At 41.4% G+C, this 24,382-nt stretch overlaps 1 protein-coding gene and 1 long non-coding RNA gene across 2 annotated transcripts; one reads left to right on the forward strand and one right to left on the reverse strand.

Moving 5' to 3' along the window:
* Positions 1-8,330: 8,330 nt before the first annotated feature.
* On the reverse strand, positions 8,331-24,125 carry snx16 (sorting nexin 16). Its single transcript, XM_020645368.2, has 8 exons — positions 23,970-24,125; positions 21,500-22,072; positions 20,603-20,689; positions 16,692-16,840; positions 16,518-16,587; positions 14,476-14,612; positions 14,091-14,213; positions 8,331-11,741 (listed from the first exon to the last, which is right to left on the reverse strand). Exons 2-8 carry the CDS (start codon positions 21,920-21,922, stop codon positions 11,624-11,626), a joined length of 1,107 nt encoding a protein of 368 aa, XP_020501024.1. The 5' UTR covers positions 21,923-22,072; positions 23,970-24,125; the 3' UTR covers positions 8,331-11,623.
* LOC136177179 (uncharacterized) lies at positions 14,580-16,349 on the forward strand. The gene is made up of 2 exons (XR_010664813.1): positions 14,580-14,715; positions 15,134-16,349. It is a non-coding gene; the product is annotated as an uncharacterized lncRNA (long non-coding RNA).
* Positions 24,126-24,382: the final 257 nt, after the last annotated feature.

The raw sequence follows: 24,382 nt of genomic DNA on the forward strand, positions 1-24,382 counted from the left end.
GAACATACACACACACATATTCCTGTGTAAACGTACATCTGGAGACCAACTCCACCACCGCGCCATTACGCACAGAGATCTATACACTCGCAGCTATCCAGACGCCTCAGAGACACAGATCGTGTAGGGCCGAACTCAGTCTCTTTTAGACCTTAAGGCCACATTTAGGCCTTTGTCAGGTGTGTGCCATCGCAAGGGCGACCACGTGGGACGAAGTAATCTCCCCCCCCTTTTCTCTCCCTTTCATCCACACGCGCACGCACCCAGGTCTTTGTTAGGTTTGCGCCATCGTGAACGACCACGTGGGTACGAAGCCATCTCCCCCTTTTCTTCTTTCCCCTCTCTCTCTCTCACACACACACACACACACACACACACACACACACACACACACCTTCCATAAGCCTTGCTTGATAATGTTTGTTGCTTAGATTAGTTTATAATAGTTGTAATAATTTACTTTGTTTAATTAAGTTCATTGATTTTGGATTGATGTTGCTTTGTTTAAATAAATTCTGTTATAATTTAAGAGAGCAGTTGTTTGTGGTTACTGGTGTATTTGCATTGTGATATAAAGCTGGGTGCGAAGGCTTTGTGTACGGATTTCACGCCTTCAGTTTATTAAATATAGTTATTAATTATTAATAATATTAGTAATTAAATAACTAATTTGAGACTGATTTGAGTGATATTTTGGTTATATTTACCTGATTACAGGTGGTGCCGTAAACGAGATTAAACATAGTTTAATGAGATTTTATTTATATTATTAATAATTAAGTATAATTATTAAAGAATATAACCAAAGTTGACTTGATACAACCCCAACACCTCTCACCCCCTCCTTTCAGTAGCTGCCATCAGGTAGACGCTACAAAGTCTCTCTGGTCCGGAAAAACATCTACAATCAATCCTTCGTTCCCTCTGCAGAGCAAACTCTTCCCAGTTTGTTCACAAACTGACCTTGTTCCCTGAATGTCTTGGTCTTGTCTCGGTCTCGGAGCGGTTTGGTCTTGACTACAACACTAATGTTTTATTTAAAGTGTCTGAATAATCCCACAAGAGATGAGGGGTCCTGTCAGGCATGGACAGGCCATTGGGCGTCCCGGGCTGTCATCATTGAATTAAAAGAGTATATTATTTTTTATCGACCGCAACGGTATTTGAGACACGAAACGCGGCCCATTGGTTGATTTTTTTGAAGGACATTGGGCTACTCCAATGAAATCTCTCAGCCCTCCTCGGCCTGTGTGTGTGTGTGTGTGTGGGAGGGGGGACCACCAGCTCTGCTTTCGATTGGCATGAATTTGAGTGTTTGTCTGCAACCTGCATCAGTAGCAAAGAAGCCACCTGCATTATACATTGCGCGATTGTCGTCGACGTGGAGAGGAGAAAACTTAAATAAGATATCCACAACAAATCAATGAGTGGTTGGCTTCAGAACGCATTCACCTTTCTGAGATCTGAAGTCAGTCATGATTGGTCGAAATTGTTGTCAATCTTGACGCAGTACAACAAGCAAACCTATCAAATGTCTTTGCTCAGACAGACAGGTATACGTAGGCTACACACGCCCGCAGTCAGAAAGACACTGGAATGATAGCCCATGGAATTAACAATGAAAATGTTTTGGGATGTGTGTATATTGTAGGCTAAAAGTGTGCAAATGCTCAACATAGGAAATTAATACAGGACCCATTTTATTCAGTCAGACTTAAAACATGCATAATAACAGTAGCCTATAGACTTTTGTGCACAACCTCGTCCTTGCTGGTTTGGAGGTGGTCACCCTAGTGTGTGTGTGTGTGTGTGTGTGTGTGTGTGTGTGTGTTCTGTAAGGTGGGTTTAAAGTTACAGAAAGACCTTTTGAGAAATGCACGTAAATATCCTCCGACTTCACCACACGCTGTAACTCCCAAAATACAACTTTAACAAGGTGTGTGCATAGTGTGTATTGTTCTTTGATGTTTGGGGGATTTTTGTTTATATATAGTTTTTAATGGCTGCTCTGCTGAGTAATGTAAAGTTTAGGAGACACAGGCTCGTTCACCGCCCGATGGAAGGGAAGGACTGTGACCATGAAAACGACTTGAGAGATTCTTCAGGGCGATGATTTGTCGTGAGTGATGTAATCAGGACCCTGGGCTGGACTGGGACCAAAAAATGGCTCTGGCATTTTTGGCCATGGCGGCCCACCATGATTATTTATACGATATGCGTAGGCACACGACATACCAGAGGATATATGCGCACATTGTGTTGTTTAAAAAATTCAAAGAAAGCGCAGTAGCCTACATGGAAGAGAGTAACCATGTCAAAAAATTGATATGCTCTCACTACTCACAGAGACACACACACACAAGGATTCTCTTTCAAAGTGCAACTATCAGTGTCTACGTGAACTAAGACTTGATTATATTGTTTTTAATATTACAAAAACATTTCAGTTCAGCCTCACAACACCAACAGAAGAGGGAGAATAAAAAGTGGAGTGAGTCTATAAAGCTGTTTACACACATCAAAAAGAAAGTGAGAGATGGCTGCTTAAAACGCTGTCTCACACACTGTCACCAAACACATGGACTGCACATCCCCCCCCCCAAGAGAGATCAAATAAACCCTTTTTTATCAGGAATTCACCATCGAGTGTGTGCTGGCATTTTGCTGCTCGGTGTGGTATGCTGGCTGTCAGCTGGCTGCTGACAAAAAAGCTCAACAGAGGTTGATTAAAAACGGAAGATAAAAATCATTGGATGACCTCTGCCTTCTCTGGAGGGCCCCACAGGGGACCGTCTTGGCTCCCTTCCTTTTCACCCTGTACACTGCAGAAGTTCTCTGATGACTCTGCCATTGTCGGCCTAATCACTGATGGGGACGAGGGGGAGTACAGAGAACTCAACCTGGACTTTGTGGACTGGTGCCAACGGAACTGCCTCCAGATCAAAACCAAAGAGCTGGTGGTGGACTTCCGTAGGCGCGGACCCACTTCTCCCACACCGGTGAACGTCCAGGGAAAGGACATTGAGATAGTGGACTCTTATAAGTACCTGGGTGTCCACCTGAACAATAAGCTGGACTGGACTGATAACACACAAGCTCTCTACAAGAAAGGCCAGAGCAGACTTCACCTGCTGAGGAGACTCAGGTCCTTCGGTGTGCAGGGAGCACTCCTGAGGACTTTTTATGACTCTGTGGTGGCATCAGCCATCCTGTACGGAGTGGTCTGCTGGAGCAGCAGCACTACGGCTGCAGACAGGAACAGACTGAACAAACTGGTGAAGAAGGCTAGCTCTGTCCTGGGCTGCCCCCTGGACCCTGTTGAGGTGGTGGGAGACAGAAGAATGATGGCAAAGCTATCATCCCTGATGGAGAACGTTTCCCACCCCCTGCATGGAACTGTAACAGCTCTGGGCCGCTCCTTCAGCGGCAGGCTTTGCCACCCGCGGTGTCAGAAGGAGAGATACTGCAGGTCCTTCCTTCCTGCTGCAGTCAGACTGTTTAACCAAACCTGCTCCCAGTAGATCACAAAACACACACACAACTGGACAATTCACTCTGACTTTGTGCAATAATAATGTTATATTAATGTTATATTATCTTTATCAAACCACTGTGCACTAACATGTTACACTTTATGTGCACTGTGTGCATGTCTGTGTTACACAGAATATTCTGACTACATTTTTGTATTTATCTATTTTTTGTACATTCTTAATTTTTCTTTTTTTTATTTAAATAGCACTGTGTTCACTTTTTGTTTGCAATCTTTGCTCTTTGCTGCTGTAACACTGTACATTTCCCCATTGTGGGATAAATAAAGGATTATCTTACCATATCTCCAGCTCCCCGTGCCTCTGCAGAACAAACTCTTCCCAGTTTGCTCACAAACTGACCCGGCCTTGTTCCCTGAATGTCTTGGTCTTGTCTCGGTCTTGGAGCACTCTGGTCTCGGTCGGTTTGGTCTTGACTACAATACTAATGTTTTATCACCTCGAAATGTCCTCCTGATTGCTATATACCTGCTGTCCTCTGGGGTCAAAATGCCCCTGTCTGGTTTGATTGTAATTTGAGGCATATAACATAAATTAATTCTATCAATTCTGTGTTACACCTTTAGTCTGACTTCAGTCCAACCCATTAACACACATTTTTCCTTTTTTTTTATTTTTAATTTAAGGCCTTTTTACCTTGTTTACATAAAAGTATACCCTGCTTTTGAGTAAAAAAAATAATAATTTGACTTTATATCATTTTGACTCTTTGACTTATCACAGAGTGGTGTAAGTCTATGTCTAAGTATAAGTTTAGTGATGATGCTGTGTTTGAATCATTTGAATTTTTTGAATGGCAGCAAATAATAACACCAGCTGCCCTCTGGGGTCAAATTGACCCCGTCCGGTTTGACTGTAATTTAAAGAATATAAAGTGGATTTTTTTTTTTTTTTTTAAAGGTTTGTTTATTAGGAAAACATAAACTTTATAAGCAAATCCACTGTCAATATGAACATTCTGTGGTGTGTTTCAAACAGACATAAAAACATATAAATAAATAATAATAATAAAAAATAATAATAATAATACATGAATAACCAGAGAAAATCTAGATGTATATACTTAAATAGATTTAGCAAGTGTACTTCTAATATACCCCTATATCAATTAGGCAATTCTATATAGTTATAATATAAGTATATTACAACTATACTAATAATAATACTATTAACAACAGCATCAATAATTGTAGTAACAATAATTACAATAATAGTATGTATGCAAAGTAATGATTGAGAAAGAAATAAGAGAAAGAAAACACAAATCCAGTGTCTATTCACTTGTAATATATCTAATTGTAACAATTGCTATTATTGTTTTAAGTAATAATAATAAAAACAAAGAATTTAGAGAAAAACTAAAAAAACTAAAAAAAAAATCCACCCGTCCTCCCATATCCCACCCTTCTCCCCAGTATGGCTCTCTATTTTCTTTCATTTATCTTCATGTACTTGTGTCCACACATATTCACATTTGGCTTAATCCGGGTGATTAACTTTGAGTTGGTCTAGGAAGAGTTGCACTTTTATGCCCATCCTGCTCTGAAGAGGGCAAAATGTCGAGAAAGGGACCCCAGATTTCATTAAAGGTTTCAGGTTTTCTCCTTACATTATATAATATTTTTTCAGGAGTGCAGTAGGACACCAGTTCATTTATCCAATGTCTCATTGACAGTGGCTCTTCAGATTTCCAGTGAGTTAAAATACATTTCTTTGCTGCAGTGCTAGCAAGTAAGATAAAATATTGTTTATAATGGAATGTATTGACTGTATTGTTTTCTATCGTCATCTTTTAATTTTGGCAAAGGTATTCCGTTCGCTTGAATTCTGTATTTATGGCTGTGGAGCCATTCAGTTGCCTACCATCTAATATTGGCTGTTAATACTGAGTGTATGAATTTATCAGCATTCTCTTTCTTTATTTGCCAAGCTTTATTTCCAAATTCATAATAATGATATTTGGTGCGGGCCATGGCTGCCTCTTCTTTGCTTGTACATAGATTATTATATATTGTTCTTGTTTTTGTAAGGGAATTAAGATTTTCATCAGTTTTGGAAGTGTGACGATCCTGTTCGATTTTTCTCAAATCATTTTCAAGCTTCGCAAATTTTTCTCTTTTCTCTTTGGCTTTATGCGCACTGTATAAAAGTATGTGTCCTCTCATAAAAGCCTTAAGTGCTTCCCATATATTAGCATGTGTTGACAAGTTTTTGTTTGCTGCCAGAAAAATGTCAATATTATTGTTCATGTAAGAAATTAATTCTGGGTTTTTTAACATTTAATTTTTAAATCTCGTATTATGTGTTCCTGAGTAGCAGGAAAAATCTTTTTGTTTTGGATGGAGTGATTGCCATACCTTTCTTTAGCACTGTGGCTGCTTTTGACAGAGAGATGGATTTGGGTGAAGAGCGATCCAGAGAAGGATTTAACACCAAATTAAAGTCTTCGCCCACTACACTATACCCTTCAACTGTAGCAAGCCCCAATAAAAAATTATTGAAAAATACTGGGTCGTCATAGTTGGGTCCATATATATTTACCAAGGTTACTCTGTCCCTATTCAGCACACAGTCTACAAGCAGGAATCTTCCATCTTTATCTCTTTCAACTGTATTTAATTTAAAGTTCAGATTTTTGTGAATAAGCAGAGCAACTCCTCTTGCGCTTAAGGTATATGAAGAATAAAAAACATTGTCAAAACAATCCCTGCGCAATTTTGAATGTTCTAAGTGTGTGAGGTGGCTCTCTTGAATAAAAGCTATGTCAACGCTTTGTCTCTTAAGATATGTTAATAGTTTATTTATCCATATGTGTTCTGTAAATAAATATGTCTGCAGAGTAGTGTGTTTTATGAGCACAGTACAGTGTCTGATTCAAACTCTGCTGTAGCTCCAGAAGTGGTGGTGTAATGGCAAGCCTCAACCTAGACCAGAAAGGAATATTTGTAAAATGTAGGTGTAAATTTTGATTCCAATGAGAGTCCATACAAAACCCCAAAACTTTAAACTAAAAACCTGTATAATAAAACCCCCAAAACAAAACGACATTAGGTAGGTACTTCTCTTTATCAACCGTGTCTACCCCTGGAACTGCTTTGGTAAAAACTAAACTTAGGCTACTTATAACAGTCTGAACGTAGAGACATTTTTAACAACAGGTAGCCTAACCATTAGAGAAAAATAATGTATCCATAATATACATATACCCTTTAAACCAATTATATACATAAATTATAAGTTGTAGTGCTAAACTAAATTTTTCTTGATAAGGGAACTCTATGTTTTAAGGCACCTCTGCACTGTTAAATGAACAGAGCATTAGGCTGTAAATAGTCAAAGTGTAATCACACATCAACCTCTCTCAATCTGTTCAGGATTCTGATGTTTGATCTTCTGCTACGATTTTCCAGATCATCAGTTTTGTCTTTAAGTTGTGTTATTATTTTCTCCAACTTGCCCAGGCGGCTGTCCACGTCCTTAATGTCATCCTCGTTAGCTGTAGCATTAGCCGCATGTAACGCTCGGTTCTAGCCCCCCTCGATAAAAATGTGTCAGTCCGGCGTCATTGTCAGTGTGAGATCACTGATCTAAGCCCATTGGCTCGTTGTGGCAAGCTCTGCAGCTCATGTTGAAATTTCCGAGAAGCGTGCTGAGCAACTGACCAATAACGATAGAGCTGATCGGCAGACCAATCAGAACAGACTTGGCCCACGTGGGGTCTAACAGTGTGGGCTCAACAGAGTGTAGCTGACAGACTCAGAGCGGAGAGGGAGCAAGGAGGAGCAGTACATGAAAACAGACACTTTTTTTATAACTTTAGCTATTGTGAACGTACAAAAGTAAGTACATAGATTAAATATACAAACCCCAAAAAGGGCAAAATATGTGCTCTTTAATGTTAAAGGAATAGCCTCACTAGTTAACTAGTAGACATTTTGCACATTACTAGTTAACATTTAGAATTTTTGCTATCTACTAGTTTACTAGTAAATCTTTCAACTCTCTACTCATAAACTAATGCAGTTAAAGACCTTACTAGTGCAGGAAACTGAGTTTTTTGTTGTTGTTGTCATAACTATTGCTTGACCCAAAACATCAAACATCCAAGATCAAAGATGTTTTGGAAAGCAGTATGGTGTGATCATTTGCTCCAATGCATCACTTTATGCTGCGGGATCATTTTAAACCCAAGGGGATAAAAGACGTTAGTAAATTCAATAAAACACCCATAATTCAATCAAATGACCTCAAATTTATTTTAATCATGGAGAGCATTGTACTGAATAACCCCCATTTTTTTCAGACCATTTGATGAATAAAAAACATATTTGACGGCAAAAGATTGAATTTGGGGTCAGATTGACCCCAGGACAACAGGAGGGTAGTGTCTGAATAATCCCACAAAAGATGAGGGTGGTGTTGAGCGACCAGACATGAACAATAAAGATTACATCACTCACGACAAATCATCGCCCTGAAGAATCTCTCGAAAAGCCTTTCAAGTCGTTTTCATGGTCACAGTCCTTCCCTTCCATCGGGCGGTGAACGAGCCTGTGTCTCCTAAACTTTACATTACTCAGCAGAGCAGCCATTAAAAACTATATATAAACAAAAATCCCCCAAACATCAAAGAACAATACACACTATGCACACACCTTGTTAAAGTTGTATTTTGGGAGTTACAGCGTGTGGTGAAGTCGGAGGATATTTACGTGCATTTCTCAAAAGGTCTTTCTGTAACTTTAAACCCACCAAACAGAACACACATACACACACAGATTCAATACATCATCCATTTATTTATGTGAGCATTAAATATTTCATTTATCTCCGATCTACACACCAGATCTCTGTCTTTATTCATGTGGAGTATCCCTTTAAATCCACCACGTTAAAGGTGAAATGTTATTCATAGAAATCTTTCAAAGTGCAACTATCAGTGTCTACGTGAATTAAGACTTGATTATATTGTTTTTAATATTACAAAAACATTTCAGTTCAGCCTCACAACACCAACAGAAGAGGGAGAATAAAAAGTGGAGTGAGTCTATAAAGCTGTTTACACACATCAAAAGGAAAGTGAGAGATCACTAAGGCACTTAATGCACGAGAGGAATTTAAAGAAAAAATCCTAAAACATGAATCACATATCAACACATATCAACACGGGATAAGAACGAGGACAGATTGAGCGGTTGAGAAGGCACGTTTCTGTCTCAAACAAATGAAGGAGTTAAACAAACTAAACGTGATGGGTCTCCATTCATCCATAAAGTGCATCGTGAGACGTGAGGCCCGCTCTGAGACCATTAAAACTTTAACTGTACTTTCACACTTCATGAAACTCATCATCAAAGAGAGAAAACAAACATCACTTGGAGCGAGACATTGGCCTTTTTAAAAAGTTTATCTGCTCCTAACTAATATGGCTATTTAAGGATGAAGTGGAGGATCGTTAACAGTCAGATTCAAAGCCAGCTCGGCTCAGTCGTGTTCAGCATCCAACACCAGCGACATGGCTCTGATCTTATTTACAGATTTATCAAGTCTTGTTTCCCCCTCTCAGGTAGGTTCTGTGTTTTTATGATTCCTGTAAACTAACAGTCATGTGTGAATGACGGGTGATCTCTTTCTGCATCCCTCACTGGAAAGAAATGAAAGTTTTCAAAAAGGTAAACCGAAGCTCTGTTTGCATATTTAGGAATCGGTGTAACTTAAACGTTTTCATGTCGCTCTGGGTGATCGCATCAGACCGCAGCTCGGCCTCCTATAGAGCAGATCAAAGTGCGTCCAATAAGTATTTGAAAAAATCTCAGAGGAGGAGCCCATCTCAAATAGCATCTTTAGAGAATGTGGAAGAGGGAGCTGCTTTACATTGAGCAGAAACAGCTGTTACATCACCCTCTCTAAAGACACCACAATCCAAAAGAAAGCATTTGAAACTTGGAGAACAGACGAGTTACTGTTCGGACGCCGCCTGAAGCGATGCTTTTCTTTCTGTTTATGCGTGTTTGGACTAATAATGTGCTGAATCTTATTTAACCTTTCTACATAACAAAGTTGCACAGTGACACAAAGACCAAAACTAGAAAGCAAAAGTAGACCAGCAGCTCCTGAGTTCTGTGATGTGAAATGACTGATGTGAGAACGCTGTGATGAATGCAGAAACAGGAAGTGTGGATATGTGCAGACTGCAGACACATCACCTCGTGGTGTCAAAGAGAGACGATAATCTACGTCTGATACTTTGCACAAGGCTTTGAAAATACATTTTTTCGGGCTGCAGATAGTCTAGTGGTTATGTCATGCCCCCCATGTACAGAGGCTAAAAGTCTTGTTGCAGCAAGCGTGGGTTAGAATCTGACCTCGGTCCTTTGCTGCATGTCATCCCCCCCACTCTGTCCTCCCAATATTTCCTGTCCCAGACAAAAAGGCCCAAAAATATTACTTAGAAATTGACATTTCCACTGAGATTTATGAACCAGACTTACAGTTGCATCTGCAAAACACCAAATAAAACCAACCAGAATCTTTTACTATGCAAGATAAAATCACTGTTTCTGCATCTTCCTCTGTAACAACAAGGTCTACCTCTGCATGGATCCTGTCTGTGATGTCGTCAGATACTTAGATTAACAGAGCAGCTCTTACGGCCTCTTTCACTGCTGCCAACTGAAAAAAATCTTCTGGAGCAAATCCAAAAAAGCTTTTAATAATATTTATGAAAACCCTTGAATCTGTCAAAACCAGGTGGGAAAAAATACCAGAATTCCTCATTCAAGGGGTCAGCTTAAGGGGCACTAAGGGGGCGCATTACAAAACCAACCCCAGCTTAGCGCGGCAGGAAGTTGAGCTCCTGAGATACCTCCGCTTCACCGTTGAGCTTTTCATGATCACCACAAACTAAAGTCCGTTCACGCAGAGGCAGTGAGTGAATATCTTAAAATCTTATTCAATAAAATCTCAACGTAAACAGAAACATACTTTTATAAAAGGGCTGAACCCCCTCAGTGGAGTTTTAGTAGAGCTGACTGTTCTGGCCCTGTCGACTGTTTATTAGGACGCAAGGCGCCTAAAGAGGTCGGCATGCACTCGACTTAAACTTGCATAATAAACACGGAGCAGCAGAAGGAGTGATGTGAGTGTACATGAAGAATGAGACTTGATAGTGTTTACATCGGATGTTACATTCCTCTAAAAGCAACAATCAGCCGCAGAGCCTTGGCTCGCTCTCTGTACAGTATGTTCCTAATTTTACTGTGTCTCTCAGGACTTCATCACAGATCACACATGGAACTACAAACAGGATGAAGTGTAGGAGAGGAAAAACTGTGACTGAAGGTCAAAGCTGTGTCTCAATGAGAGGCCATGGCGTGATCAACCTGCAGACAGAAAGTCATCAATCCTCTGATACCTGCCTGGTTTCTCATGTTGATCCTGAGATATTTAACAAACACAGACTTTTTTTTCCTTAACTCTGCGGCCACAAGGGGGCGTTGTTTCTCTGCTTTTCACACTCATCTGCAGAAACCCATGAGATTAATGTTCAGACTTTCTGTAGATTGTCACTTTTTTTTTTTAAGTCTTCAAACCACCCGTTGACCGTGTGAGTCTTGACGGAATTTTATTTTTTTATGGTCAGGATGCCAGACCCTCGCTCTGTGACCGCAGGATCACGATGATCCGGTGAGGCGACCATGTTTGGAGGTTCAAAAAGGGAAAGAGGAGGACTGAGGCGTCCCCGCACAGTTTGAGTCTGAGGTTTCAGAAGAATAGCCGAGTCATTTCAGATATTGTTCTCTGAGGATTCCTCTGCAGATGCCAGATAAAATATCCCACCACCACCACCACCCATCATATACGTTGAAGTATTTGTGAAACCGACTGCTGCAGAATAAAAACGTTCCCTTTTAACCTTGTACATGCTCATCTCGAGTTCAAGGCTGCAGCAAACCAACGACTGGAAGGTGGAGGGGGAGCTGTGGGGGGCAGGTCAAAGAGAGGGCAAGAAGAACCCAGAAAGGCCTAAAGGAAGAGGAAAGCAGGAGAAGGGGGAGGTGCAGTGGACGTCATTAGTGTTCCAGTTTGTGGTGGTAGAGCTGAGTGACCTGGATGACCGGAGGAGAGGCGCTGAGCGACGGGCCGCACCAACAGGCAGAGGATCGCACCGGCTGGACCTCACATCTTCTACTACAGACAGCGAAGAGAAACAGTCAGCATGTGATTTATCTAACTCGCTAACTCAACACAGAGTGAGGACTCAGACAACATGAAGCCAGACACACTAACAGGATCCAGGAGAGGGGTTAATTTATCTGAACCAGTTAGCCGTCCTTGTGGAAGAAAACAGAAACTGAGTCACATGTTATTCATATAACAACACCAGAAGCAAAGCGGGAGGACAGGTTCAACGTTTGCAGCAGTTCAGCGTTACAGATTTTAGAGTCTTGGAGAGTTGAAAACTGCTGTCGAGGATTTTAAACTTGCAGGAAAAAAAACCTGAGTAACTTAAAATAAAGGAATCAAGACTTCAAATCAAGCAGCCCTCTCTTATATCCGTCGCCTAACAAAGTAGAGCATCACAGAATCACTGATCTTAAAAATGAAACTGCTTCTTCAGTGTTTAAATCTGTTTGAATCACTCATCTTGTGTTTTGTAGGAGGAGATCTCTGTGGACAATTCAGTTCCTTGTTAAAAACCATTTTGACCACTGAAGGCTCCATCAAAGTTTGTAAAGTTTACAGCCGCCATGTTGGTTTTTCTCTGTACACAGTGAAGCAGCTAAAAAAATAAAGTGCACAGATTTGACTGAAGGAATGCAAGACGACATAGGGTCTTTTCAACACACAATTATAAACGGAAAAGGTCAAATATGAAGTGCACATATCAACTAACTGAACAAAGCTCCAGGAGCTCAAGACACTAAGCAAAAAACTTCTTTTTTTTTGTCAGACTACCTTTCTGATATTGTGAACCAATAATGTGATTTAATCAGAACATCTTCCCCGTGTGTCCGGCAGCAGGGGGTGGGAGAGGGCGGAGGAACACCTGACATCACAGACCGTACGGAGCTCAGAGAGCTCACATCACCGTGTGTGAGAAGAGGAGCGCTAACAGCAGCCGTTAGTCAAGGACGATGCAGGAAACCACAGTCAGCACACAACACTGCAGCACCATAACAACACCACATGGTTGGAGACGAAACGTTCTCAGAGCAAATAACAATACTTCACTACAATGTCAGAGAAATGTTCCTGTACCAAAACATGAACGCTTCAGTCTCTGGAGTTCGTTCATGTTCGTCATAGGTTTGTGTAAATTTGGGACCACTCTGCACAGTTTTTGAAATGTTGAACTCAAGCTCCTTCTGTACGTACGGTGTACATAGTCTGGGATACAAAGCAAACACTTCAACTGTATGTGTGTTCACTGTGCAAAACTGAAAATAAAAACAGGCTGTAGGCCAGTGGGAACTGTTCTGAGATCTGTCAGTGTTTCCCACGCATAGCGATACCAAATGTATGGCCGCCCAAGTATATATCTGACCTGTTTTTATTTAATTTTTCATTTATTCATAAAATTGCTGGGTGTGCGACACAGCAAGAGCGGGGGAGAAAGAGTGTGTGCTCTCTGGACCTCACGACAAAACCGAGAGGGCTGTATCACATCCTCTTCAGAGAAAAAGAGAGAGAGTAGATCCACTGTCCGTACACCCCTCTTTCTCGCTCATATCAAAACTGAAGCTTCTCATGGCTTCATTTTAAAAATGTTAATGTACAGCTGACTGCTGCTGATGCTGAACTCCTACAAATAACGGATTATCGAGTGGAACTTTTCAAAACACGAGGCGTACTGCTGGTGTTTGTGTCTGTGCGCGTGGATAAATTCAGCAGATTTAAGTTGTTTGTTGCAAAAACTAAATGAATTAAGAAGGAATAAACACTTTTGATATTAATACAAACCTAATATGAAAATATACCCTAAGATAAGAGTAAGAAAAAAAGAAAATCATGTCAATCTCCTGCACATGTTTTTACTGAATTATCTGCGCTGAAAATGAACCGTCTCCAACCGTTATAAACTTCCTGAAAACACCGAACAGACAGGTTTAAGTGCTCACATGTCGTATGTACAGTTGTAAGAAAGGGTATTATTCAGCAATGACTAACTGTACATACAGAATGTGAGAACTGCATCCAGACGGACTTTACACTTTACATCACATAAAAACAGTGAAGAAGTCAACAGAGGGATGCATGTTACTGAGGAGAAGAAGAAGAAGAAGAGACGGGGCCAGAGCTCGTCTGCTGAGCTGTTTTTAAAGTACCTCACACACTTTACGGACTCTGTGTCAGATTGGAGCGGCACTGCTGTGAAAAATAAAAGGGTGAGAAAACACAACAGGGGACACGTTAAAGAAAAACAAACAGGTGAGTGCGGGACTTGGCTGAGTGACTTGGGTTTGATCTCCGTGTTCAGTGCATGAACTCTCTCATCATATTCACTCCTGCCTGTGTGGCGTGTTTTTTTTTTTTTACCTGCTGTCTTCAGTCATGTCCTGATCAGCTTCTGCTACGGACGACTCCACGTCCACTTCTGCGCCGCTCTCACTGCTCTGAGCCGACAAACCGCACAGAGACCCAGGACTCACACACTCGCCACTGGGACACACAAACACACAAAATGACACGTGGTCGATATTGAGTTTCTTACAGCTCCAGTAGATTCTCTTTTAGCACTGAGGATGTGTTTGCAGAGCTCAGCTGCTACACTTATTTCTTTGAACCAGATATGACACCTTCAGGTTGAATAACCAGATCAGGAGGATTTCAGGGGCAGTCCTCCTGAACTGATCTAGTTATTTTCAGGAGTGCATGTGTGAAAGCGGCTTGTGTGTGTTTATGTTCATGTCTGTCCACTGACTTGATTTTCTTCTCCAGCAGCAGGATGGCCTGCTCCTTCTCCTCCAGCCGTCTCTTCAGGGAGCTGATCTCCTTCTGCTTTTCCTGCAGCTCCTTCTGGAGGCGATAGTTGCTTTCCTCCAGAGTCTCGCAGAACGCCTGCAGGGCACAGCAGCAGAAGAAAACACGACTTGAAGTGAATATTATTTTTCCAGTGGAGACACAGGGCGGCGGGCAAAATGTGTCACGCAGCAGAGGAGAGGTAGAGGATAACATTTTAATCTAAAGCTCTGTGTTGAATCTAAAATTAAATAGTTTGACACACACAGCTTTGTGTCTGAGAATGTGTCGGGTAAAGTCAACTGTTTAACAAGGGTTTTTCTATAAGGTACATTAACAGCTATTAAAAATTAACGAGTTTATTGGCTGCTGTAATAATAGTGAGACCGCGCCCTGACATACTAGAATTTATCCCTGAAGAAAGAGTATATTTCAAAGGCTTTAGCACAGTGTCCATGTGACAAGTGAGACAAGCTTTTGAGCTTTTCAATACAAGCTAAACAATCTTCTCCTCTCAGTTATTAAAAACGGCTTCAAGCACAGAAGAAAACAGTCTCAGGTTATAGCTATGTGTCTTTACGATGCTCTGCAGCTGACGTCCATGCATCCATTTTCTTGAGGTATCTGAGACCAGGTCATGTTGGCAACAGGCTAAGAAAGTCAACCCAGACTTCCCTCACCCCAGCGATGTTGTCCTGGGGGATCCTGAGGCGTTCTCAAGCCAGACAGCATATATAATCCCTCCAGTGAGCTCTGGGTCTACACCGGGTCTCTGCCCAGTTGGGCGTGCCCCGAAAACCTCTAAAGAGAGGCGTCCAGGAGGAAACCTAATCAGATGCCCAAACCACCTCAACTGGCTTCTTTTGAAGCTAAGGAGTAGCTGCTCTACTCCGAGCTTCCTCCAGAGGTCTGAGCCCGAAGGAAACTTATTTCAGCCAGTTGCATCCGCCATCTCGTTCCTCCGGACCCTAACTGAAGTTCATGACCACAGAGCTATGGCACTGGTGAACGTAGAGTGACTGGCAAATCGAAAAGCTTTGCCTTTTGGCTCATCTCCCTTGTCAACGCCAGCCATAATACTTTGCTGCACAAATCTGTCTGTGAATCTCAACATCCATTTTACCCTCAGTGTGAATAAGATCCCCATGTCCTTGAACTCCTTCACTTGAGGCAGGGACTCACTTCCCATCCGGAGGGAGCAATCGATACCAAATAAATAATGTTCAAAGCTTGTTTTCATAAAATCTATTTCATCATGCTCCTGTATCTGTATCTGTATCTTTGTTGTCTGAAGTTTAATGTCTGTTGTTAAACTGTGTCTGCATCACTGCCAACAATGATCGAAATATGTAAATATGTGTCACTAAATGTTGTAGCCTTGATTCAGAAGAAAAGCAGCCTTAGTATCTGTTAGTACGAATTTTCATGAAATTCATTAATCTTGTAACTTCGTGAAATGTATTATTCAAGTCTGCCTACCACCTGTTAACACTCCTACCTTTAGGTGTCTGAAGCTGTAAACTTATATGAGTGAAGCACCTAAGTAGTAGCAGATCTATGTTTGGATAGGAGCCAACCATATGTTGTCAGCAACTGTTTGCTAGACAGAGAGTCTACAGTTGTTACGTATATAAATCAGTGTCATGTCATCTTTATTGTTTTATGGTGATGTACCCAAATGGAAAGGAATTTGTGGGTTGCACCTTTTTGACAGAATATAAGCGCCACTGTGAACACTGTTACTTTGTCAGCACTTTGTCAGTCAAGTGATTTGGAAGCGTGCTTGTTTGATGAAGTTGTCTGACCTCGGCCGATTAAATGGTGTTATAATCTCCAGTCTGTTTCACGATTTCTTCATTGGATTTATACAAACAGAAACAACCCCCACCTAACAGTATCTTCATTTAGAGTATGGAGAGCTATAGTACTATTTACACTGTCAAATTAAAAGAACCATCTTTTAAATCCTAGTTAGTAAACATACAGTACAAATATAAAACTTACTCTGCTCTCCTCCAGACTGTCAAAAGGTCCAGGCGGGTCGTCCAGACACAGAAACTCTCTCACTGCCATGCTGGTCAAGAGAACAAACACCATCAGAACATTTTCAGTCATTTTTTAAGCAAAGTGGGAAAAAAAATCTGCTTGTTACATAATCTACATAATCGTGTCTCGTACCAGTTGGCGATGTCTTTGTGTGCGACGAGGTTTTGCAGAAAGGCCTGCAGTCCGAGCTGTCTGTCCTCCAGGAAGTCGGTGTCGTAGTTGTCCTTGAACCAGCGCTTTGGAGGCAGTGAGAGGCGGAAACCCGGGAACATCTCCTTCAGCTAAAAACACAAACATGCACAAAGGCATCATGTGATGATGTCCACTTTGTAGAGCAGCTGAAAATAAATATTCTCTCCATGGGTCAAAGTAGACAATAGAGACAAAGTGAGCTAAAGTCTAGAGAGAGAGAGAATTTCTTGTGGGTGGCGTTCACGTTTGGGGTCATTATGTCCGGCTGAACTGACAGAGACATGAGGTGGATGTTTAAAAGTCAACACAATGACATTTCACTGACTGCACAAGTTTTCTCCAAACATAATATCAAAAAACACATCACCAAAAAAAAGCTTTTATACATCTCAGAAAAATTGCCCGCCTCCGTCCATCACTCCCTCTCCTTTCCAGCTGCTGAGACCCTCAACTTCAACACCTCCAGACTGGACTACTGCGACAGTCTCATCGGGTACGGGTCGCTAAAACCAATAATACTCACAGCTTAAAGGTCTCTCACCTTAATGCAGTGGTGGGGATGCTTCAGTGAGTTCAGCAGGAAGTATCTGACTGATAATCTGATTCAAGGAGAACATTCTTTCTATTCAGAGGGGATTTGATCAGAAGTGGCTGAACAAATTGACCTCTGGGGATAAGAAAGATTTCTTTGTGTCGTAGTGCTGGTTGAATTTCGTTTGGTTCGGGCTCCTTGGTGGTCCTCATTTATTCTTTGAGCCGTCCCCTGAAGCACAAGGCTGCTCGTGTGTTTTGTTGCTTTAATCCAACGCATGTTGTCAGATGGCAACGGTGTGACCTTTCATGTGCAGCAGAGTGCCAACCGACTGGTTTCACTGAGCTTTCAGCTGTTTGATATTAAAAATAATCCTTCTGGTGCCGGATAAAATATTTGACACTTAAAAGTAATTTAGCAAGTGACATGAAAACAGCCAAATGCTTCAGATCTAAATGTAAAGGCTCTCAGGGAAAGAGGAAAGAGTGGACACTGAAACGAGTTCTTTTAACCAGAGTTCACGTTAAATATAGAAAGATTTACATTAAAAGTAGACTTCAAATATCTTTATCGAGCATGCAAGTGATTCTTTGTAAGATGATAAATAGACACAAAAAGCATAATGACTATCAACTCCTTGCATGTACTCTAGAGAGGAGGGGGGGAGACAGCTCTCTGCAATGTTCTGAATTTAGAGTGCAGTACTCATTTTAAACGCTAGGTGTCAGAGTTACATACTGCTCCTTTAATATCTATATTTTAATATGAAAAAATACGGCACCCTAAACCGTTTTTTAAGAAAAGAAGTTAGAGATGAAACTGACACCACTTTCACTTTTTAGGGGCATTTCACATTCTTCAGTTTATCAGATATTGTGATGCATTATTTTATGATTGTCCTGCAATAAATCAATAACCACAGAGCCGCCGTATCGTGATATTATCATTAACACAGGACATGTATCACATATTGTATCATAGCATGGCGCTCTTACCGTTCAATCCCCGACCCTTAATAAAATAAATGTGCAGTGCAAGCTTTCTGGCCTCTGGGGGACGCTGAGGTTAATCCCTTTTGTGTCTCTTTCCCTCTCTTCTCACATTCTATTTTTCTGAGTCCTGGGAATTCAGAAGGAATGCAAACAAACACACATTTCCTTATTCGATAACCCAGTTACCACGCACTCTGAGATGTGTCTCACAGAAGGACAGCGGCGTGGTCGCCGGCGGCTCGATGATAAATTCAGTGAGGTTTGAAGAATATAGAACATGTTTGCCCGCAGTTTTTAAAAACATCTACAGTTTGGAGGATGCCGATCATACCGACACTCAGCAGGGAGGAGGATCGTTTTACAGGCGGGGTTGAGATGTTTCTATAGATGATGTTATGGTTGTCACATTTCGTTAAAATCTCTGCTGCATAAACTTCTGACCTGCAATCTCACAGTTCCCCGTCCTGAACTGGCCACCTTAGCAGGACTCCGATGGAAACAGTCAAAGGATTTATGTTTCCAATGGAAAGCAGTTTCTGAATGTGTTGGCAGCTGTTGGAGCTGGTGTGTGCCGACATGAATGCACACCTGCTTATTTCATGACCTGAGAAGTTGTGTTGCAGGATACCAGAATTTTAAACGATATTTAACTAATGAAATCAAACATTACCCCTACCTGTTTTGGTACCAAGGAAACAAAAAGTCTTGGCTCGTATTATTGGGTCATTTGTTTGTAATTCACCAAGGTTGCAGGAAGCATCCTGCACACAGTCTTATTGTCAAATCTGTTGGCAATGTTTAGGTACAGAAGCGCATTTGTGCCATTTTGGAACTCATCTGCTATTAGTTGACTACCATAACGATTCTGGGAGTGATATAGTACTTTCACACTTGCAGAAAACTCCAGAAAAACTCCTGATATTTGAATGAGGAGTGTCATTTATTCCCTGTGATCACTGTACGACCATAGACTGTCTGCACGCAACCTCTACCATCTCCGTGCTCTAATGAACCTGCTGCTGCATGTTTCCTGTTCTCCAGTATGTTCTTCTCCACTCTTTAGTTCACATTGTCATTCTGTTGACGATTGATTCTGCGAGACGTGTTGAAAGTTGTTGTGCTATTAGGTCGACTTTGAGACGACTGGAGGCCGAAATGTTCCATATTGTTGTTTTAAATGTTTGATTGATTATGTTTGATGCATTTCAGGAGGTCGGGATATCTCAGCACTGATTGTCTTTTGGGACATGGCATCAAGATTTGTTACTCAAGCTCAGTCGGAGCGCACTCTGCTGGACAAACAACATGATGATACATGAGAACTGTTGGCACTGCACTGTATGTTCTGTTCAACATAAGTTGAATTGGTGCATATTCCAACACACATACGTTTCTAAATGTGATGCAGATTGCATCAACTGGCTGATATATCGGAAAAAAGAAGTGGGTTAATCTGGCCGTGTGAACAAGGACTTAGATGAGAGTGATGTTGGCCGAGGTCCAAACTAGCGAACAAATAATGTTTGCAGCAGCCACATGGAGAAGAATGAGGCAGCAGCTCTTCATACTGAGAACCTGTTCATGTGTCACCACTTTGCATCACATGTTTTTCATTGAGCTCCATATGCAGCTGCAGGTCCTTCTAAATAACTGTTCTGTCATAGTTTACAGATTAAGTCAAACTAAATTATGTTTTGCATCATCCAAATGTTAGTGCATGTGTCCAAAAGTGGAAATATTTCCATGCAGTTAAATCTATTTGATCAATGAGTCGTCTAAACATTCAGCACATGCTGAGAAAGACGGTGCAGCACATGGGGAAGATTACAGCTGCTTCTGTGTAAAAAGCCACAGGAATGGAGGAGGATGTCCACACCCCCTCCCGTCCTTCTTATTGAAAGTACATGTAGGGTGTTCCCAGCTTCTGTCTTTGCTCTTTTCCTGCCTGTGTTTACATTAGTAAATTGAGGTCTGCAGTGTTAGGTTTAATCAATATCACACAAGCCGAGCTACAGAAACAACTCCTGCAGGTTTGATGCAGTTTTCCAACTTAGATTCTTTCTCCTCAAAGAGAATCATCACGTGTTTTGTTTTTTTCTCCGCTCTATAATCTGTGACCCAAAACCATGAGAGACCTGTTCTCCCAGTTGGCTCAGACCTGCTGGCTATTTGGGAATAAAAGCTTCTTTGTGCGGCTCTAACACTTCCACAGTGTGCTCTGAAAGCGTGCTCAAAGCAATGAGCAGACAGTCAAACACAGTGTCTTCAAACACACAGATGAACAAGCACAAAATAAAGCTTCAGTGAGACGACACACAGACACACACCTTGTCGTTGAGTCTGGAGAAGTCTGTGTACCTCCTGAAAACGACCCAGCTCTCGTCCGCGCTCTTCCTCACCAGGACTTTGAACACCTGCAGCGAAAGTAAGACAATAAAAACACAAGTTAACGACTGTAAATGAACACACTCTGTACCTGTTTGCAGGGAACTTGTGAGAGATTTAACCAAAGTGATGACGGTGCAAAACAGCTCCTACTCTTCTGACATCGTTAAACTTTACAACTGTAACAAGTCCTGCAAGCCTCGTTCTTTTCTGCATGATTTGAACATAAATAATAAATGTCTGTGTGCACAGTAGGTGTTGACATTAAACTTATATTTATCTAGTTTAGGGGTGTTCAAGTTAATCACTTCTACGATGCATCGCCATGCCGACTTGGACATTTCTGCATTGATGCAGCGACAGAACTTGATCCTTTATTTCCGACTGACGTTGCTTGTAGGTTTTCCGGCTGCAGCTGGACTTTTATAATTAATTTATTGAGGTTTACAAAGTAACAACAGCTGTGCTGACATTGATTTCTGACGCACTGTCTAAATATTAAAAAGGGGAGTTCATATTTATCTGACTGCTCGTCTTCATTGATGGAAAAGTAGCTATGTGCAGCCCATCAAGGTATCGAATCGATTTAGATTTTACCGAACGTAGTCATTAGCAGGTAGAACAAACTTTAACACTTAGTCTAAACCCTCGTCATTCTTTGTGCTTTTTGTGAGGAGAAAATTGCAACGGCCAAAGAAGCCAGCACATGAAGTGTTTTTAATTATAAAACTACAGGTTTTTTAGATTATAGACGACTACAGGTTTTAATTTTTATCAGTTGTTCCAAAGATTGTACCAAAGTTCCAGAAGGTTTTCATGCAGATTTTCTGTTTTCATACCGTGAACTTGGCCCTCTCCTCCATGACCTCGTAGCCCAGCACAGTGGGCGTTATTGGCCTTTCCTCCTCCTCCTCCTCTACTTGCTGGCTCCCCACAGGATCAGAGATGGAGCGGGGACAGGTGGAGTACTCCACGGCGTGATCCAGAGACCCGTTCATCCTGGCCCGAGTCACCGGGCTCTGCAGAGGTGGTGGCGTCCTGCTCCGGCTGCCCCTGTCGATGCAGCGAGATTGCCGCTGAGAAACCAGCCCTCCACATCCTCGTCCGATGAGGTCCTCCCCCGCAGCCCTGGGGAGAGACGAGTCTGAGCTGCTGGAGACGCTGCCGAGTGATGAGGCTCGAGGGGGCCGTCTGAGCTTACTGCTACCTCCAGCTGAGACTCTGTCAAAGGGCACAGGGACAGGCACGAAGGGTGATGCCATCTTTGGGAGCCGTGTGCTTCTGTCCCGCCACCGCCAAGGTTTACACAGGTCTTCACACAGACGCTGAGCGATCACTCAGAGAGGCTGTATGAGGATGATGAAGTGAGGCGGTAATGCTCACCCTGATGGACTGTCAAAAACCTGAACACCCTGTGCAAAAAAAAAAAATGAGATTTGTAAAGTTGAGAGTATTTATAATGATTAAAGGACTCTAAGCTTCAAGTTACACCTACTGGAGCATAATCTGTCAGCAGACATTAACCTAAGGGTACCACCGAGTGGGGGACGAATGAATAATTGACACGAGCCACATGTCATTCATATTTTATGGATTTGTAAATTATGTGTAAAATCCATGATGTAAAAAAGGCTTAGAAAGCAAGTGTGTCTGATCATATAGTCAGGTGGTTAGCTTTAGTCTGCCTGCTCCAGATGTAGCATAAAATAAATCAGCTATGATGATTTGACTCCACAAAGAGGAAGAGGAACCTGCCTGGTGGATTTCATGCAGAAGCTAAGCCTGACATTGATTTTGATCCGATACAGCTACATGTCAAACATTCAATCAGAGCCAGTGGGGCTTCGAGAAGCTGTCACTGCTAACATCAAAGCTGATAAGTATATCAAGGAGTAAAATAACATGTTTAGCCGATTGCCAATTCCGTCAACGATTTTTTCTTTATTTCTTCTTTTGATGTATGACTCCAATAATGCCGATATTTTCTTTCATGTTCCACGGTAAACAGATCAGAGTTTGTACAACAGGTGACTCCTTCTGTCCAATCAAAAGCATTTTTTTTTAATGAGTAGTTCGGTGTTCTAGATGTCAGCATAACATTTATGACCTGATCTGATAGGGACTGGCCTACATAAATAAAGATTAAAAAAAACTAACAAGCGTCAAAGTCTTAAGAGGGTTTAAGTTTGATAATGTGATGCAGATGCTGTAAAATCAACGAGTAATCATTTTTAATAATCATGATCTCAATATTAAAACAATCATAGGGGCACTGGTGGTGCAGTGGTTAGTGCGCGCGCCCCATGTATGGAGGCTATAGTCTTCCAAGCAGGTTCGAATCCAGCCTGTGGCTCCTTTCCCGCATGTCATTCCCCACTCTCTCTCTCCCTCCACTGTCCTATCCCTCCAATAAAGGCACAAAAGGCCAAAAAATAAATCTTTAAAAATATATATATAAATAAATATATATAAACAATCCTCATCAGTATTTTGCCATAATTGAGCAGCTCTACTACTGATAATTATAATAACAGATAATGTATCGTAAAACGCGGGGAATCGAAAAAGTATTGAAAAATCGAAGATTATTATGACAACCTTAGTAAGGAGTGGCTAAAATGACAATTAATACCGGTGCTCTCTTTGACTGGCAGCTGTTTCATGGTATACATGTCTAAATATTAGAGCTGGGACTGAACAACACTCCGCCTGCCAAACATCCGGCTTAACACTTCCGGTCATGATTTTAGCATCAGGCGGCTAACGACGTAGCTAACGTTTGGTAAAGGTAACGTTAGCAAGCGAGCTAATGATGATGACGTCCTTTTCACTGAACAATACAAAACTACTTTGGCAAATTGTGGCAAAATGGCAGCTCTACACTCAAAGGTTAACACTACAGATACTTTAAGTCAATTTACTAATTTAGAAAAAAGAACAGCGGAGGATTAAAGTACCGAGCAGACAGGTAGATACATCTTCCGTTAGCAAGGTAACTTAGCTACGGTTTGACAACAGTCCAAGCAAAGTAGCCTAACTGAAATATAATTAAAGCAAAAGCTGCTCATGTTGTTTTAATTACGCCGAATAAAGCAGCAACACTTAATCTTTACACACACATATTTATGTGTTTTCTTTGAGGTATTCTGTTGATGATAAATGAGCGAACACTAAATCAAGACATTTATAAACGAGGTTCTGCGCGTCATGTACCCAACTGACAGGCTTACCTCCTTACATTTACGCTAGCAAAGGAAGCTAGTATGCTGCAATGTTAGATGACCTACGATGACAAGGACTTTCTCTCACCGTGGAAGGTCACTTTGTTCCCCTGCAGAAAATAATTCAATCACACACATGAAGCCCGAAGGGTCGTGTTGCTGTTTATCCTCCGCCCTGTCTCCTCCTCTGACCGCCTCATGTTCACTCGCATGACTACAGTCACAAACGCAGACAGCTGCAGTACGTCTGTGTGGCCGGAAGAGGGCGCTGTGGCAACACATATGTTACCGAGTTGTAATTCAGCAGAATAAGATGTTTTTATATTTTTCTAGCTTTAAATAAATGTAATAACCGGTAGATCAAATTAACAAAAACACCGACCCGCTGAAGTCCCAAAAAAGTAAACAAAAAAACCCAAAACAATGTATGCACACATGATATCATCTAAATTGTTTTGTTGTTGTTCTTTGTTAAACATCTTTGAGTATTCAGAAAAGGGA

Source organism: Labrus bergylta, chromosome 20 (genome assembly GCF_963930695.1).
Source record: "Labrus bergylta chromosome 20, fLabBer1.1, whole genome shotgun sequence".
Classification (NCBI taxonomy): Eukaryota; Metazoa; Chordata; class Actinopteri; order Labriformes; family Labridae; genus Labrus; species Labrus bergylta.

Excerpts from the sequence above, each read along its gene's own strand:
- snx16 (XM_020645368.2), bottom strand. The coding sequence starts at position 21,922 with ATGGCATCACCCTTCGTGCCTGTCCCTGTGCCCTTTGACAGAGTCTCA. Across the intron at positions 20,690-21,499 it reads AGGAGAGGGCCAAGTTCACG|GTGTTCAAAGTCCTGGTGAG; the intron begins GTATGAAAACAG and ends CTTTCGCTGCAG. Across the intron at positions 11,742-14,090 it reads GACATGACTGAAGACAGCAG|TAGAAGATGTGAGGTCCAGC; the intron begins GTAAAAAAAAAA and ends CGCTGTCTGTAG.